This window comes from Myotis myotis, unplaced genomic scaffold (assembly GCF_014108235.1).
Source record: "Myotis myotis isolate mMyoMyo1 unplaced genomic scaffold, mMyoMyo1.p scaffold_m19_p_1, whole genome shotgun sequence".
NCBI classification, from domain to species: domain Eukaryota; kingdom Metazoa; phylum Chordata; class Mammalia; order Chiroptera; family Vespertilionidae; genus Myotis; species Myotis myotis.
Window position 1 is genome coordinate 165,660,173 of NW_023416313.1, and position 17,940 is coordinate 165,678,112.

At 38.4% G+C, this 17,940-nt stretch overlaps 1 protein-coding gene across 4 annotated transcripts in view; it reads left to right on the forward strand.

Moving 5' to 3' along the window:
- The window catches only part of SLC12A1 (solute carrier family 12 member 1), an 85,472-nt gene that overhangs the window by 10,432 nt on the left and 57,100 nt on the right, over positions 1-17,940 (forward strand). For 2 of the 4 annotated variants that reach the window (XM_036300662.1, XM_036300657.1), the window contains 7 exons: positions 1,375-1,509; positions 1,643-1,718; positions 6,615-6,710; positions 9,080-9,219; positions 11,177-11,287; positions 13,169-13,280; positions 15,049-15,176. In XM_036300662.1, coding sequence (XP_036156555.1) covers positions 1,375-1,509; positions 1,643-1,718; positions 6,615-6,710; positions 9,080-9,219; positions 11,177-11,287; positions 13,169-13,280; positions 15,049-15,176 — 798 coding nt within the window. Of the gene's footprint in view, positions 1-1,374; positions 1,510-1,642; positions 1,719-5,989; positions 6,086-6,614; positions 6,711-7,234; positions 7,331-9,079; positions 9,220-11,176; positions 11,288-13,168; positions 13,281-15,048; positions 15,177-17,940 lie in introns of all 4 variants that reach the window. The other 2 variants (XM_036300682.1, XM_036300671.1) reach the window with 2 other exon arrangements.

The following is a 17,940-nucleotide window of genomic DNA, read 5'->3' on the forward strand; positions in this document are numbered from 1 at the left end:
ATTGGAAAATATCCTCACTTTACATAGAGAAGTAAAAAAAACATGCTGGAGGAAGGAGAAAAGAAGTCAAACTCATTTTGAATAAACAGCCTAAATTAGAGCCAGTTTACAGTGTGTAGGCTAATGGTACACCAAAGCTCAAGCAGCAAGAATCCCTGAGCATGGCAAGGGCAAGAACTACGATGGCCCCCAAATAAAGTCTTTATAATTAATATGGAATATTTATTTCATGCCAGTTCCATTTTAGGGGGCAGGGGGTACCCTTGTCCAAGACCTCTTAGCTGGTAATGTCAGAACATATCATTCTAGGCTTAAATAAATTTAAAACATTTAAACAAATAAAGTTGTCCTTTAATAATAATTAAGTGCTGAATTAAAAGACTTCCCTAATGGTCTCAAAACCCTTACTGCGAAAGATTGATTTTGGGAAGCACAATGGGGAATAGTCCAACCATTACAGAATCAGGTAGGTGCCAGATAGGCTAAATTAAGTGGATGCTTCTGAAATTAATAAGAGTCATACCTAAAAGAGAAATTAGGGAGTTATTCTTGAGAGAAACAGATATTACCTCCCCCACTGAATTCAGAGACTTTCTACTAATAAGGAAGGTCTTTTTCAAAGTTAGGCCATAGGAAAAATTAATTAAAAATAAATAAATAAATGAATGAATACTTTAAGCTTTTTTATACTACTTCTCATTTCACACTCAGCCAATCTTTCTAATTATGAGACTTCTTTCCTTCTGTGCAATACTAATAGCACAGCCCACAGTTCTCAGGCAAAGGCATATCTCATCAAAAAGAAATTTTTCCTACAGGAATAGCATTGTATAGCTATACAATGCCTTTAAACCTTTTTCTTAAAAAGAAAAAATCTGTATCCATTCATTGAATCTTCTTAAAGATACTCTGACGTAAGTAGAGAAGTTTCATCATCATTATTTTAGATGAATAAAATGAATCCCAGAGAGAGTAATGGAAGGAAGGCCAGGTACTCTGTTTTAGTTAAAGAAGCTTAACTTTCAGGTCCTCTTACCAAGTCTTCTCAAAGACCCTCATTCACTCTTGATAGACTTTCCTCCTTTTATTCATCCCTTCTTCTCTCTCTTGTTCCTTTTGTGTTCTAAACAAATCAAAAGCTGGTCATTTTCCTTTAAGGTAATATTCTCACCAGTAGAAGAAGTGCCCAGATTGCTCACCACACCTGCCGTCTTGGTGCCTTCAGCTTCCCAGGGCAGACATTAATTATCTTAAAATGTCTAGAATTATTTTTTTGTCTAAGTTTATGTCCATTGTTTTGATTTGCTCTGAAGTTTTTATGGAAACGTGTGTTTGTTGATGTATACTATGTCTTTGCTCTCTGTAACAATGCAGAATGTGGCAGTGGCCCCAGGTTCAACTGACAGGGTTGCTAACGGTGATGGGATGCCTGGAGATGAACAAGCTGAAAATAAAGAAGAAGAAGATAAATCCGGGGCTGTGAAGTTCGGATGGGTGAAAGGTGTGCTGGTGAGAAAGCTCCTCTGTTTACAAATGAAAATGATCCATTCAGTGTTCTAGTAGACTGTTAACAAGGCCTGAACACCAGGGTTACGCTGCACTATCACTTCTCATGTCCCTTTCAACATCCTTCCATCCACAGGTAAGATGCATGCTGAATATCTGGGGTGTCATGCTCTTCATTCGCCTCTCCTGGATTGTTGGAGAAGCTGGAATAGGTAAGCATTTTCCCCCTTTCTTATATAAAGTTTTATATCAAGTTTAAGCTCAAAAGCAGTTTGTGTTCACCATTAATGCTGAATGTGAGATGAAGGTCACAGAAGAGCATTTGTACTCTCGCTTTGCCTCTTAGACATGTTTGTCAGAGAGGAAAGGTGAAGCATTAACTCTTGGGCGACTGGAATTTTCCAGTTTGCCAACCAGATAAGTGCTCAAGGAAATATTTCTACATTTTCATAGAGTTTTAGGTGTACAGGTAGAGAGATACACATTCATATTAAATAATAGTATTCATATTTGTGACATACTGACATTTATCAGAGTATCCCCCTTATGATTATTGGCAGAACTTCACTAAGTAAAAAATAACTTGAGGAAAACAAGAGAAAATGTGACCTGACAAATAAAAATGCTGAATTGTTGAACATTTTCCAAAGAAAATAATTCTGTTCATTTCAGGTATCAGCAGTAAGAAAACAAAGGTTAATAAAGTATTGCCAGATGGAAGCTTACAGTGACAGATAAAATGACTCAGGTCATATATATATAGCTCTTGCTAATTTTTCTAAATGGAAAATGAATGTTGAAATTATTATGAGTGATTATTTAATGTTTAAATATTATATTCTATTTAAAGTATTATTTCCTGTGGCAAATCTTTTTATTGAAAGTATATTAATAAAAAATTTATATAAAAATGTATTTGAATTTTATCAAAGTTCCTGATTTAATGTGATAAAAATTAATAATGGTGTTCTACTCTATATATGGAAAAGACATTATGGATTCACTCTTAGGGAAGACTTACAAATCATTAGTATCAAGAACATAGACATTTGGATATGCTTTCAGATACTATTCCAGAATGTATCTCACTTCTCATTCAAACGGTACTTGGTCATTATTTAATACCTTTGCTCCTCAGAACACATTCAGAATCATCAGAAGACTAACTTGGAAAAAAGAAAGGGCTGGGTTGTAAATTGAAAAACTGGAACCTGTTCCCATAGTTTTTCCATGTTTCATGTTTGGCAACGGCTGGGCTCCTGACAAAGGGCTGCTTGCTGGCTTTATGATGCATGTCACATGAATGCTTACAGCCGCAGGGTCCCAGCTAAGTATATGCTGTTCCATGGAAAATCTGCATCTTAATATTGCCAAGTTTGTGCTCCAGGGTTTCATGCAAAATTAGGTTTCTAAGGGCAGATTAGTGACTTATTGAGATCATCAAGAAACATTACTTTGTTTGGAGGTGTGAGCATAGCCAAGGGCAAAAGTAATTCTTTTTAATGCAATTTATTTAACATCCATATGTTGGGCTATAATCTGAACTTTAATCAGATCTTACATTACTCTTCACAGTCAATCCAGTTTCATGTTTATTGCAACGCTGTAAAAGAGGAAGAATCCTATCTTCTGCTAAACTGCTTATTACGCTTTCAGACATCAGTCTCGTTTTAATAAAGACCTTTTACTTAAATAGTTCAGTCCTACTTTAGAAGAGAGAGAGTTCTACCTGCATGGCTGTTAAAATAAATTTTACACTACCCTTTCTTTTAGTTCTCAGACAATAGACTTTAGTGAGTAGTAGAAACTTACTACTACGCTTACTCAGTTTTACTGGCCTTTGCTCTAAACTTAAAGCTAAATGAGTTCATTAAGTCACCACCTGGGTCCCATTTGAGTCCCCTTAATTGGGTAAGAAAAGAAACAGTACAAATAGTTTCTTTTTGCTTTGGGGATAGCTTGGAGAAGAAACCTGAATACTCTAAGCCCAGACCCTGGGAAGAAAGCCAGAAGAAAGCTGGAGCCAGGAGTAACTAACTGTAGCCCTTAGGTAACCATTCTGGAGTCATGAGTGTTGGCTGTCTTGTCCCCAAAAGCAAATGGTAGAATGAGCCAATAATGCCATCTCCTTGTTCTTCTCTGCCTTGGAGACTGTGGCTGGGGCCAGATAGTTTCCCCTAAACTTAACTATCTGGCAGGGAAGAAGGGTGTGAAAAGCGGGTATGACCAGAAGCAAGTAATTTATACTCTGTGAGGCTCGTTTTCTCATCTAAAAATTAGGGAGCTGGATTAATGGTTTCCCAATCAATTCTTTGAAGATAATGCTAAAGAACCTTGCTGAATAGGCAGGCACAAATTGAGACAGGCTGAGGATAGTGCAATAGTTTTCAGACTGTGGGATGCATAAAAATTACCTGGGATATTAAGTTATAAAACTGTAGAATCCAGGGATTCACTCTGAAAGATCAAGCTCAGGTAAGTATGGGCATTTTTAATAGGTGCTCCAGGCATTTTCTGGAGTAGGTGATTAGATGACTGTGCTTTGAGAAAACTATGAGCTAAATGTTCTCTACTTTACTTTTTAGCCTGGGATTTTATGTTTGTGAGAGAGAAACAAATCCCTCCACTGTTTAAAATGAATAAAATTTATTTCAGGATTTCATATGGTTTACATAGATGTTTGCAATGCCAAAGGATAAATTAAGAATTGTTGGGAAAATAGAGGCAAGGGGAAAACTGTGGTAGGGAAATAAAATCAGAGTAGGTTTAATACCCTGAAATGCAAACTATATGGTTCTGTGTAGTTGTTGGAGTGAGCTAAACATTTGGTCAAACTTACTCAAAACTAAGTCAAGAGCAAAATGATGTGCAAAAGGTCAAAAGAAATCACTTTAGAGGCACAAAGAACTGAGGCTACATAGTGATGAAGAGGTGATGCTCACCCCAGGAAGCCTGCAATAGATGTAAAAAATTTAGTGCAACGATTTCTTAGAACACCACACTTAAGAATGTACAGGTGCCAAAGCAATATGGTCCGAGTTTGCATGTTTTACCCATAGTTAGCCTCTTCCTACTGCACCTGGAAAAAGCCTAGAGACCTGTGCTAGAGCCAGGGCGTTCCTGTTTCTTCCCTTAATCTCCCTAGACTTCCATTTCTCCTGGGGGCTGTCCAGAGAGATCACAACCTCTCTTGGCTGATTACCCTTCTAATCATTCTTGGAACTAGAGAGCCTGCCAACACTTATGGAGGGTGGCAAATTGTGGGAAGGCAAATTATATGGAGGAACTAATAGAAGATAAGTTTATGTTCCTCTGGTACTAATTCCAGCTGATAATGGTCTAGACTTGTCTCTGGCACCTTCACAAATTTATGTCCTGTGTTTAGGCAAATAGAGGGAAGTATCTGCTTCTTTTCAACTACCTTTAGCTCAAAATAATCCTTAGCTGAGAGCACTGTTGCCTTCCTTTGAATTTTGGTTTACCACTCTCTCCTCGTAATCATGGACTTCTGTACCATAGATCCTGGAGGTCAGCTTTCTTCATTTTGTTTGTTCTTTGTATTTCTCATGTTGTCTAACACGTAGCTGGATAGAGAGTAGGCTTTTAATAAGCAATAGCTATTATGACTATTGTGGATCAGATCACAAAACACTGCCACTGATTGTGGACTGTGTTCTATGCACAATGCTGGCCACTTCACACATGCATTCTTTCTCATTTCACTGCCATTTTGGCTCAGAAAATTAACTTGTTAAAAGTCACATAGCCAGTGAGTGAACGTAGTTCAATTTGGTTCTTTCCATATTACTTATCTGCCCGATGAACAATTTGTTAGATTGTATCTAATTTCCCACTCCTACACAACCAAATGTATATGAAGAGATAGTTACCTGGAAAGATGAACATTTACTCTTTAGTTATATTAACAGCTTGGTAGTGTATAGACCAGCGGTTCTCAACCTGTGGGTCGCGACCCCTTTGGCGGTCGAATGACCCTTTCACAGGGGTCGCCTAAGACCATCCTGCATAGCAGATATTTACATTATGATTCATAACAGTAGCAACATTACAGTTATGAAGTAGCAACGAAAATAATTTTATGGTTGGGTCACAACATGAGGAACTGTATTTAAAGGGCCAGAAGGTTGAGAACCACTGGTATAGACCAATTACTATGTGTATAGGTGTCTTTAGAACTTCATCATCATCATCAGTGAGGTTCATGTTAAATTTTGACCAGCCATAGTTGCTTCATTGTGTTCAACTTCACACTCCGCATCTTAGCTCTTGGGTTTGTAGGATCTGTGCTGCTATTGACAGAAAACTTCAGAACTGAGCACTTACTCTGTGGCAGTTGTTAGGCTCCCTTGTTAACGCAAATGTGGTCCTTTGGTGATTCCCCTAGACTTGCTGGTTTTTATGCAAACGACCTAATGGATTGTTCCATCAATTAATTGCCTTTATTTTTCCTCTCTCAACTGAGGTCTTGGTGTGATTATCATCGGCTTAGCCGTGACAGTGACTGCTATCACAGGTTTATCCACCTCTGCTATTGCCACAAATGGATATGTCAGAGGAGGTAATTAAACTTGTGACCCGCATGATCATTTGTAAGGTAAAGGCAACACAGGCTCAAATAGTTCACCACTGACCTTTCTGGAGTGTTTTTAAAGGTAATCCAAGTTTCCTCCCCAACCCCTCCTCAGGCAAGAGAGATGCAAGAAGAATGGGGAAGGATTTAACCTTTGTCAACCCCCCAACTTTCTCATTCATTCCTCTCAAGCAAGAGAGAAGGTCAAATGTCATGTTTTCTCTTTTCACAGCCAGGGTAGTTTCTCTCCCAGGACATCAGCACAAGTCAGCGTTTCCTTTCCAGGGCTGCAGTTTAGACTGTGTTTACTTCTGGAAACCATCCTTCATCGTAATGAGCAGTCCTCTGACTTGATCTGTATGCCAGGCAAGCCAGTTTCTCTTTAGCACAAAGGAACTCCGTTGTGGCCCAAGGCTTGGACATGAAGACTTAAACAAAAGGCCGTGTAGTTTGTGGCCATATGGAATCCAAGGAAGAAAAGTAAAATGTGCTATCTTTTATCTTTCATTGCTAACAGGTCTTGGAGTTGTCATAATTCTTCTTTCCACCATGGTAACCTCTATTACTGGGTTGTCAACTTCTGCAATAGCAACTAACGGGTTTGTGCGTGGAGGTAAACTTTCTAAGATATCTAATGCTCTCATCACTTACTACGGGTAGGCAAAACTTTTTATATACTTTCTTTTTTATGGGAACAAGGAAGTAGCCCAATGTTCTTGAAGCCTGGCTAACTCTTTGGATGATCTGGATGCTGAAGGAAACATGAGGTACTGTGAGTATAGACCCGGCCCACCCCTGGCCAGCTGTGGTCTCTTCTCTAACGGACTCTCTGGCACATTGCAGGTCCCGGTTTCCAGATGCTCAACTTCCTTGGGCAAATGGTTTATTTTTCAGGCTGGTCTGCACTCTGCTTCCTGGTGTTTCCTGGAAAATCATTCCTGGACACGATTTTCATTTTAAAGTTTAGTACATTTCAGGTGTTTCCCGGACCTTCGTGGAATGGGATTCTTTAGAACATTTCAGGTTTCTCATGCGGAGACTGAACCTTCTGTGACAAGAGGCAGACTGCTGCCTCCTGACGTACTGGGGACTTCTTGAAGTACTGGAGCCAAACACTTTTCTTGGGGCATTTTGCAGGTCTTGGAGTCATCATCATTGGCCTGAGTGTGGTAGTGACAACACTCACAGGTATTTCTATGTCTGCCATTTGCACAAATGGAGTAGTAAGAGGAGGTAAGCCGATTCATTTACCTATGACTGCAAGCTTGGTTATGAATTAACATCTAGAGTTGATTTAATGTTGGGAGTAAAAATTTTATATTGATAATTAGCCTCCAAAGCCTTAACATAAGACAAAATAACCCAAAATGTAAGGAGTAAGGCAGCGTTCTTCTCAACTAATATTAAGAGATCTCCAGAAAAGATTTCTTCAACCCATTTCCAGTGATTGAACATGTTTACAAAGTAGAGAGCGACCAGGTGTCTAGAAAGAAGGCATTTCTTTGTGCCTTGGACAAGCCCTGCTGGCTCTCTCCCAGGTCCCCTCAGCATGTGTCTTCTCCAGTGGCCCAGCTGTCACTGCTGAAACATCCCACTCTGTCCTCAGAGCTCACCCAGCACTATGCTTCCAGTGTCCAACAGCCATGAGAAGATCTTTGAAAAGAAAAACAAACAAAACAAGGTTTCTTTCAAATTATCCAGGAACAAGCAGGCCTAAACAGAAAACGAAGTGCCTAAAGTTGATCAATGTCCTAACTTCTTTCTTCCCCCTTCCACTCTGCTTTGGTTCCTCAGGGTTTCTGTTTGGGTATCTTCCCCAAGTCTCCCCACCCAAGAGCTTCTAAAACACTGTGCTTCCCACAACACACCTCCTCTCATAATTTCTGTGTGGCTCTCATTTTGACCAAGCCTAAGTAACTGGCTAGACAAATTATTTAGTGTAATATGGGCAAAGGAAATAATGGGGATTTGCCCCACTGAAATAGGTTACATTTTCAGAGAGGACTTTGACCCCTTAACCCACAGGAGTGACTATAGTGGAGGAAATTCCTTTTAAGTAAAGATCATTTGTTTTGTTTTTAGACACGTTTGTTCAATGTCATTTCCCTACCAATTCTGTCTACCTCTAAGACAAGCTCAGTATAGGAAGTTATTAATTTACTATGGTCTGTGATAATATCAAGTTATCCAGGCCTCTCAACATCTAGTCTTTTTTACCTTCACTGGCAACTCTCAGTACCCTTTAAGCAGTTAACTAATCCAGCTCAGTATTTCATGTGCACAGAAGTACACAGCCATATATAGAGCTACCTTTTCAAGGTCCAAGGGAGAATTGTTCTAAGCCCTCCCTACCTTTCTTCCCATTTGTCACCTCCATACACATAGAGATATTTGGCAATAATCATGCCTTCTTGAACTAAAAACATTAAAAAAACCAAGTATGATTTATAGAGTGGATAATACACAGAACTATACAGATACCTTTTTCACATAGCAATTATGTACCAGAAAATTATAACAGAAAGAGAGTTAGAATAGCAATGATAAACTTCACCTATTTCATTTTCTGCTAGCCCTGCCTGGTTTTGGAAATTTCAGATATAAAATTTTACTTCAGTTACATTATTGATTTGAAATTTCCAATGAAATTTTATAAAAGACAAAGCATTTTGGGTAACATTTGCTGTATTCTTGTTTATAACATTTGTGTTTAATTAGGTTTCAGTAAGTTGGATTTTAATGAGTCAGGATAGCTCTATTGTAGATAATATACAAAGTGCAAGGAAGGTTTAAGCTATTCATTAAGGTGACATAGATTCCTAAAATTATTAAGAAAATATAATCTTTTTATTAGAACAATTAATATTTTAAATGTTCTCGGATGTTCAGAATTATTTTCCCATATAAACTAAATCCCTTATAAAATAAATAAACTAAATCCCTTAGCGGTTCCTCATGTAAAGCATGTTGTTTCTGTTTCAGGTGGGGCCTACTATCTCATCTCCAGGAGCTTAGGGCCAGAGTTCGGTGGGTCTATAGGCTTGATCTTTGCTTTTGCCAACGCAGTGGCTGTTGCTATGTATGTGGTGGGATTTGCTGAGACTGTGGTAGACCTTCTTAAGGTAAGTAAAAGCTCTTCTATTTTTATCCAAGCAAGATAATTTGGCTTAATTTGCTTTTTCAGGGCACTAGGGCATATTATTATGGCAAGATGAGAAGAAATAGATTTATTCTGCAGAATGTGGAACTTGGATATAGTTGAAGAAGCCCTAGGCTTGACATTAAAACTGACTTAAGCTAGAGCATTGGCCTGCGGATTGAAGTGTCCCCAGTCTGATTCCAGTCAAGGGCACGAGCCTCGGTTGCAGGCTCTTCCCAAGCCCAGGCCCTGGCCAGGGCTTGTACAGGAGGCAACCAGTCAGTGTGTTTCTCTCGCATTGATATTTCTCTCTTTCCCTCTCTCTTCCACTCTCTAAATATCAATGGAAAAATATCTGGTGAGCATAAAAAAAAAATCTGACTTAAAATCCTGGCTCTCACATTTACCAGCTGTTGGACCAATCCCTCTATTCATCTAAATCTTGTTTTCCAAATCTTTAACATGGACTAATACTCTTCTATGCATTTTATAGAAATTTGGTACAGATGAAATGAAATAATGTACATGAAATACTGTATAACATACAGTAAATAATGAGTATTATTATCAGCAGCAATATAGTAGTCCCACCCTCTTTACTGAGAGTATATGCCTGAAACTGTGGATAGTACTAAACCTTACATATACTATGTTTTTCCTATACATATGAAACCTATTGTAAAGTTTAATTTATAAACTAAGCACAAGAGATTAACCACAATAACTCAATAAAATAGAAAAATTCTAAGAATATGCTATAATATGTTATATAAATGTGGTCTCTTTCAAAATACCTTATTGTACTGTAGTCACCTTTTCACTTAAAGGAAGCTCTCTACAACTTTGACTTCTCTTTGGCATATCCGAATTGCCAGCATCACTACCCTTGCACTGTGAAACCATTAAGCAGAATAGGTTACTTGAACAAAAGCACCAAGATATCGTGATAGTTGATCTGATAACCTAGAAGACTACTGTGTGACTGACAGGCAGGCAGGTAGTGTATACAGCATGAACACACTGGACAAAGGGATGATTCACATCCTAAGTAGGACAGAGCAGACAGCACAAGGTTTCATCATGCTACTCAGAACAGCACTTAATTTAAAGCTTATGAATTGTTCATTTCTGGAATTTTCCATTTAATATTTTTGGACCATGGTTGACCATGGGTAACTGAAACTATGGAGAGGGAAACCACAGATAAGGGCAGGGGGACTACTGTATTACTATTATTATTATAGGTTTACAAAGAGAAAGAAAGTTCAAACATTAGAATAACCCATTGCAGAAAACTAGGCATTTCCTAGTTTAGGTGCCCCATCTAGGTGGTATATATGTGTGCATGCGAATTAGTTGGTATATGACCTATCTTCTAGTCCTCTTTCTGTGATAGTGATAGCATTCACTGAGTTTAATTGGTAACATATTTATTTTAAAATTAGATGAATAAATGAGTGGGTCATACGGTTCATAAGGTATGCTCTCTTCAAGAGATGCATTGCCTGCTTTGTGTAGTTTGTTCTTTAATTGAATAACACTTATATTCCAATATTAACTTTGGAAAACACTAATTTTTATTCCTCTAGAATTTCTCTGACACACAAAAATAACAAGTCATTCTTCTGAAACAATACATATGTGTATCTACACATACTTTTCCTTAGTGCTATAATAGCTTCTAAAGCTGTAATTAGAATGAATCTCTAAAATGTCCAACTCCTAACTTTGGCTATCAAAGGCCTGTTATCCTAGAAAAGAATAATGTTAGGTTCTTTATCTTCTCAAATTCATGAGCACTTCATTTTTCTATCATCCTGTATGGCCTCAGACAGTAGTGTATAGTATCTCATCTTACTGTTAAATGATACAATAAATACACAAGGGGGAAAAAAATAAAAGATCCATCTCTAACCATTTTTGTGATTTTTTCTCCCCAGGAGAGTGATTCAATGATGGTGGATCCAACCAATGATATCCGGATCATAGGCTCAATCACAGTGGTGATTCTTTTAGGAATTTCAGTAGCTGGAATGGAATGGGAAGCAAAGGTGAATTTCACAAAATGAGGTTATCAACAATTGATGGTCAGGCCTGGAACAAGTTGCAGGGACAGAAGGAGGCCCATATTTAAAAAGAATTGCTATTATTACTTGCTATGGAAAAGCTGCAGGCTAGCGCTAGGGTGAAACACCAAGCCCTCAAAGCATGACATCCAGGTGGTCTTGACTCACAGCTCACGTGTGACATGATCAGATCAGTGCTTTGTCCTTGTTTATGTATCATCACAGTGACACAACCACCACGGTTGGTGCCATCTTCATGCCCAGATCCCCTTATGATCATAGCATCTGTACATGCTGGCGGCCTGTGTTTCTCCATCACACCCCTGGTAGCCCCTTTCAAGGTGGCTATGAGTGCTGAAACTCAAAAGAAATGGCAAATGTGTTGGAAGAAGGTAATAGAAGCAGAAACTATCATTCTCTGAAATCTAGTACTTCAGTAGCAAATTAGAGGGCATCACAGGCCTTGGAACTAGAGAATACCTGGATTTAAAGAGTAGTAAAACAGTAAACTTCTAAATGATGGGGAGCGTGTTTTCTGATTGCTTTGTAACTATACAGTGGCTGGTCTAATTGAAACTGAACTTATATACCTGGAGATGGAGTAACGAGACTACTGATGTTCACTGGTTAGGAAAAGCCAAAGCCTTCCATCTATAGAAAGCAATAGGAAACATTTCTACATGGCACTTATTTATGGGTTAATCATTCACACATTAAACAAAAATTGATTAAGTACTTGTCCTGGGCATTCTGCTAGGCACTGGATATTCAGCTCTGAATAAAACAGGCACAATTCCTACCCTAGTTGAATACATGGTCTATGAGGATCTGAGTAATAATCAAGGAGATAACAAGTACATATAACATGGTAAATTGTCAAAGTACTATGAAGGCAATAAGCAGGGCACTGAGATAGAAAATAATGGGAAATCTACTTTCAAGGGCTTTATTCCCTGAGGGCAGCAATATAGTTTCATGACAATAGAGGGTAGAAGTTAAAGTTCTGCTGTTAGAATGCCCAGATTCTAATCTAGTTTATAACCATATGACCCTTAGTAAGTTGTTTAATTTATCTTTATGACTCAGTTTTTTTTATCTTTAAATGCTGATAATACTACCTACTTCTAAAAGAATACTGATAAAGTTAAATTTGCAGCTGTTATATTATAAACCCTTGGTGAATGTTAGCTATTATTGCTTTAGATCCAGTGGTCATGAAAGGCCTGTCTGAGGGGGTAACTAGAACTGAAAGGATAAAAAGAAGGAAATAGTTCTGCAAAAAGAAGTGCCTTCTTAGCAGAGGGAACAGCATGTGGAAATGCCAAGTCAATAAACACCCTGAAATGTATGGGAAACTAAAAATAGACAATTTGGCTGGTCAACTTTGCAGGCTGCTTGTGCTGGGAACACATTGGCAGACCAACATCAAATACACTAAGTGTCCAGGGAATTCTATGAGTCATTCTGTGTTCTTGTACTTCTGCAGTTAGCACTGGGGATGGGAGGAATCCATGGAGTTCTGCCTAAAAAGGAAATAAGCTCTATTAATGTTAAAAATTGGGGTTTCACTTATATTCCTGAGGACACTGCAGTGAGTTACCTACTTAGTACTTAGAATGTTCTTGTAATGTCACTTTCAAGTGTCCAAGCACATACTCCCATTGAAAATGTAATATGTATACTCAGGTCAAATAAGGCTTATTAAGAAGTCATTTCATTAGGATCTACTTGTTACCTACGCTGGGCAGTAGAGTCTCAACTGCAATAATGAGATAGAGTATTTCGTCAGGGGAACATAACTTTCATGGTTTTGCACAAAATTGTTAAATAAATCTAACTTGGCCTCCTTTTATTTTGCCATTCTAGGCTCAAGTGATCCTTCTGATCATTCTTCTTATTGCTATTGCAAACTTCTTCATTGGAACCGTCATCCCATCCAACAATGAGAAGAAGTCCAGAGGTTTCTTTAACTACCAAGGTACAGTTGACAAATGAGTTGCTTTGCAATAAATAGCTCTCCGTTGCTCACCTCCATCAGCATCCCTGTAACCGCCACTCCAGCCTTGGAATTCCCGTGTGATCCAGGGAAGAGCCAGAGGTTGGATTCAGGAGAGCCAGCATGAGTCTCAACCCTGCTGCTTACCAGCTGGAAGGCTCACCTAACATGCTTGGGTCTCAGATTTTCCTGATAAGCTGATAATAACAACTTCCTGAGGGGATCTTTAAAAAGCAAGTAAGATAGAGGATGTAAAAGTGTCTTGAAAACCTCCAAGTGCTAGACAGCTTGTTGCTGTCTTAAGAGTAGAAGCAGAGTGCGCATGCAAAGGAGGAGGAGAAAGCTCAAGACCGTTGGTTCAACCACTGAGAGCACTAAAGGAAAAAACAACCATTTTTTTTTCACTGCTAGACTTTTTTGCACCTTGCTTTTTAATAGCATTGCCTAGTATCATTGTTGGGTTTTCAAGCATAAAAGACTGTAGGAGTTACTTCCTGTAGCATCCTGAGATAGTGCCACTGGGCATGGAATATGACTTCTCTCTCCTCTTCTACCCCACAGTTGCATTCTTGCCTAGCTTCCCACTCTAGCTTACTCATGGATCCACTGCTGAGATTTTACAAAGATTTCCCTTCATTTGCTCAGTTGTCAGGATTCATTTCCTTTTTATATGATCTCATCTCTTTCTTTCTGATTCTTTTTCTTTATAAGGATTGTCTTGTTTGCTTTGCATGTTAACATCCTTTTCCTTGTTATCCTTGTTATTCTTCTCCCTCCTTCCACCTCCTGCTGTATTTTTTCTGATGCTATAAATTTTCTTTCCTAATGTTTGCATTATTCCAGATTCTTTTGTTCATTTTTCATTCTTTTCTTGCTTCCCTTTCCTTTTCTTCTAGATTATTTCCTTTTCATTGGTGACAACCTGGGGCAATAGTGTTCTCCCATAGATAATTTGGTATAAGGATTCAAAATTTCAATCTCAGCAAGGGGTGAGTAGGTGAGAATATTAACAACAAAATTGTAAGGTAGCCCCACCCACAAGGTTCTGCAGTTTTAAAAAAAGGCATAGAAAAGCAGTGTGTTGATTAAGGTATTTATGCATGTGAGAATTAGTTGTATATGTGTAGAAGAGTATATGTGTGTGGCATATTTGTGAGTATGACCATGAGAGAATTCTCCATTTCCTCATTTTTCAATCGTCTAAGCAAAATAAGCCAGTCAGAGAAAGATAAATATCACATGATTTCAGTCATTTGTGGAATATAATGAACAACATAAACTGATGAACAAAAACAGATCCAGAGACAGAGAAACATCGATCAGACTGTCAAACCTCAGAGGGAAGGCAGGGGAGAATGGGGGGAAGGGGGAGAGATCAACCAAAGGACTTGTATGCATGCATATAAGCATAACCAATGGACACAGGCACTAGGGGGGTGAGGGTACGGGGGTGGGTTGGGGGGGCAATGGGGGGATAAGGACACACATGTAATACCTTGATCAATAAAGAATTTAAAATATTTTTTAAAATTGCAGAGCTCTGTTCTAGAGATCGAAAAACTTGGGATATGTATGTGACCGTTGACAAATATTCCATGAGGTTCATCAGGAGCACACCAACATCTTTCAGTTCATTTCATTTAGATTATAGGAACTCATTTGCATTTAGGGCTATAGAATCCAAAGGTAACTTTATCTCCTACTCTGTGAAGAATGTCTAATAATAATTTTCTCATTACTTGTGTTGCAGCATCAATATTTGCAGAAAACTTTGGGCCAAGCTTCACAAAAGGAGAAGGTTTCTTCTCTGTCTTTGCCATTTTTTTCCCAGCAGCCACTGGGATTCTTGCAGGTGCCAATATCTCAGGAGACTTGGAGGTATGTTTTCTCTGTTATTGTAGTCTCGGGAGGTGGTGGTGCAGTGGGTGGGCAGCACAAAGAGCTACAGAGATCGATAGTGACCCTGTTTCTCTACAGCTTTCAAACCATAACATTTCTGTAAGGTTTCCCGATTATTCAATTATCTTTAAGTGCCAAACTATCCTATTTCTGGTAGTCCTTCCAAAGTCTTATTCAGTGATATCAAAAGGCAGAGTAGAGCATGTGTCACATTTCCAACCAAATAAATACAGTTCAGTGAAAAAAATATCAGAACCACTACTTCCTCTTTTAAACACATAATGTGTAAGAACATGGAACATTTAAAAAAACAAACAAAAAACAAAGACAAATTACCTTATTGCTGAATGCTGATGTTAAATTCAGGGATACATACACTTGTGTAACTGGCATTTATCCAACACTCACTCATATTTTTCTATGTTAACTACTGTAAGTAGTATTGTATTTGTTAGGATGTGGTTTGAATGTTGTATAAAAGACCAGTAATTTTGACCCAAACAAGATAGAAGTTTTTTTAGTGAATAAAAATTTGAACTCATAGCCACCCAGTGGAGTAAGAAAGATCTCCCAAAAGTAGCACAGGAACCCAAATGACCTCCCTGTTTACCATTCCCTTGGGGATTGCCCTCATCTGCAAGGTCAAAAATTGCTGGTCATTTGCAAGATCACATTCCAGTCCATCAGAAGAGGAACAGGAAGCAGAGGACAAGCAATTCCTGGACTTCCAATGTATCGCTACTTCTGACATTCCATTGGCCAGCATTTAGTCTGAGGCCTTTCCTAGATGGAAAGAAGGCTGGCAAATGCAGTCTCTAGCTGGGCGGTGATGTGTCCAGGTAACATTTTAGAGGGTTCTAAGGTAAAAGGAAGAAGGTGAGAAATAATATGAGGAGGCAATAAATAGTATCTACCACACACACACACATAAAGTAGAAGATACAGATTTTACCTCAAGAAATTTATAACTTACTTTGGAAAACAAGAAATATTTGCAAAAGCCATCAAGAGATATGTATAAATGAAAACTGTAGGCACTGCCAAATGGATTGGAAGATAACATAATGAACAAATAATTATTAAGTTAAGGATTATTTCCTCCTGGCAGTAACACTTGAGTGTGAACTGAAAGCAAAGGCTGAGTATTGACTATTGGTGAGAAAATGTACTACAGGCAGAGAAACAAAAGAACAGTCAGGCAAGGGGAAAACTAAGACCCGTAAGGATCTCTCACATCTGAACTGGAAAAGCTCTCATGGTGCTGGATAACCTTATAAGGTAAGGAGAGGCTGTTGGAGAGACCAAGTGAGAGGTGCTTGCTCTAGAATATAACTCCATGAAAGTGGGGTCTTTGCCTTTGGTTTTGTTCATTGCTGTAACCTCAGAGCTTCCATAAATATTTATTGAGTGAATGAATAAAGGCTTTGGGATTTGTTATATTAAGGACCACAGTGCCACGGTAAATTTTTGAGCAGAAATAAGGCATAAAAAAAGATGAGGCTGAGGCTAGAAACATAAAGTTGTTCAAAATTATTCAAGTGGTAAATATCACTGCTTCATGAAACTTAGCTGTGGATGTTGAGCTTCCAGTTTCGCAGATTTGGAAAAGTATCAGATGCCACTAATTTAAGCTTCTATAAACTGTAAGTACACATTTGAATGAAAGAATCCTGTACTTTTCTCAGGCTCCTTAAGGACAAGTTTTGTATTAGATGCTTAGTAGTCAGTTCAGCTCAGCCAATACATACTGAGCCTACTTAAACCAGGCACCAGGCACCAGGGAAGCAGAGGAGACCTCAGCCCTTCCCTCCAGGAGGTCATTGTCTCAGGGGGAGACATACTTACTCAAATTGAGTCCTAAGAAGCAAAAACAGATCACATGCAAGGTGAAGGAGAAACAGTAGTTGCTGTCCCTAAAGAAGTGAGGGAAGGCTTTCAGAGGAAGGACATTCAATCTAGATTTCAAGGACTTCATTAATACAACAAAGAAGAGAGAGACAATCAAACAGAAGGAATGGAATGCAAGAAGGCACAGAGATAGATGCTACTGATGGGAGTTAGTTTACCTGCAGAACAGAGCACCCAAGGAAAATATTTGCATCAATATATTAATAAATATTTATAAAGGGCCTTCTCTATGTCCTGGGCACTCTGGGATTAAGCAAAGAACTAAAAAATATCGCTATCTAAAAAGGCAAAATTTACAATTTCTTCTGAGGTAAATGCTAACTTAAGTTAGGGATGCTATATTAGTAAAGATTTTTACTTATCAATCTGTACTGAGAAATCACTAATTTTGATTTTGCATGTGGAGGAAATGAAGAGGATATATCATGACTTTTAGGGCACAAATGGTAATAGTATTGCTATAAAAAGGTGTGTGTTTTTCCTTTCCTTTTAAAAATACTTTGGGGATTTTACAATTAAGCTTAACTTTCAGCACATACCCTCATTTATACTAGTAAATAGAACTCAGAAGTCCTTTAAACTACAGACAATGGAGTTTGGATATTATCCCAAAACTAGCTAGAGACACTAAGAAAGTTAGATCAAGATTAGATATATGTTTTAGAGAGCGCCTGCTATCAGATTGTGAAGGATGGATAGTGTGCTGGAGGCGGGAGGGGCAGGGAAGGGGACTGATAGTAGGGAGACTGGAGGAAAAAGATCAATTAGAAGATATCAGACGTCTGGGCAACAGATGACATGGCCTTGAATTAAGGGTATGGCAGGGAATATGGAT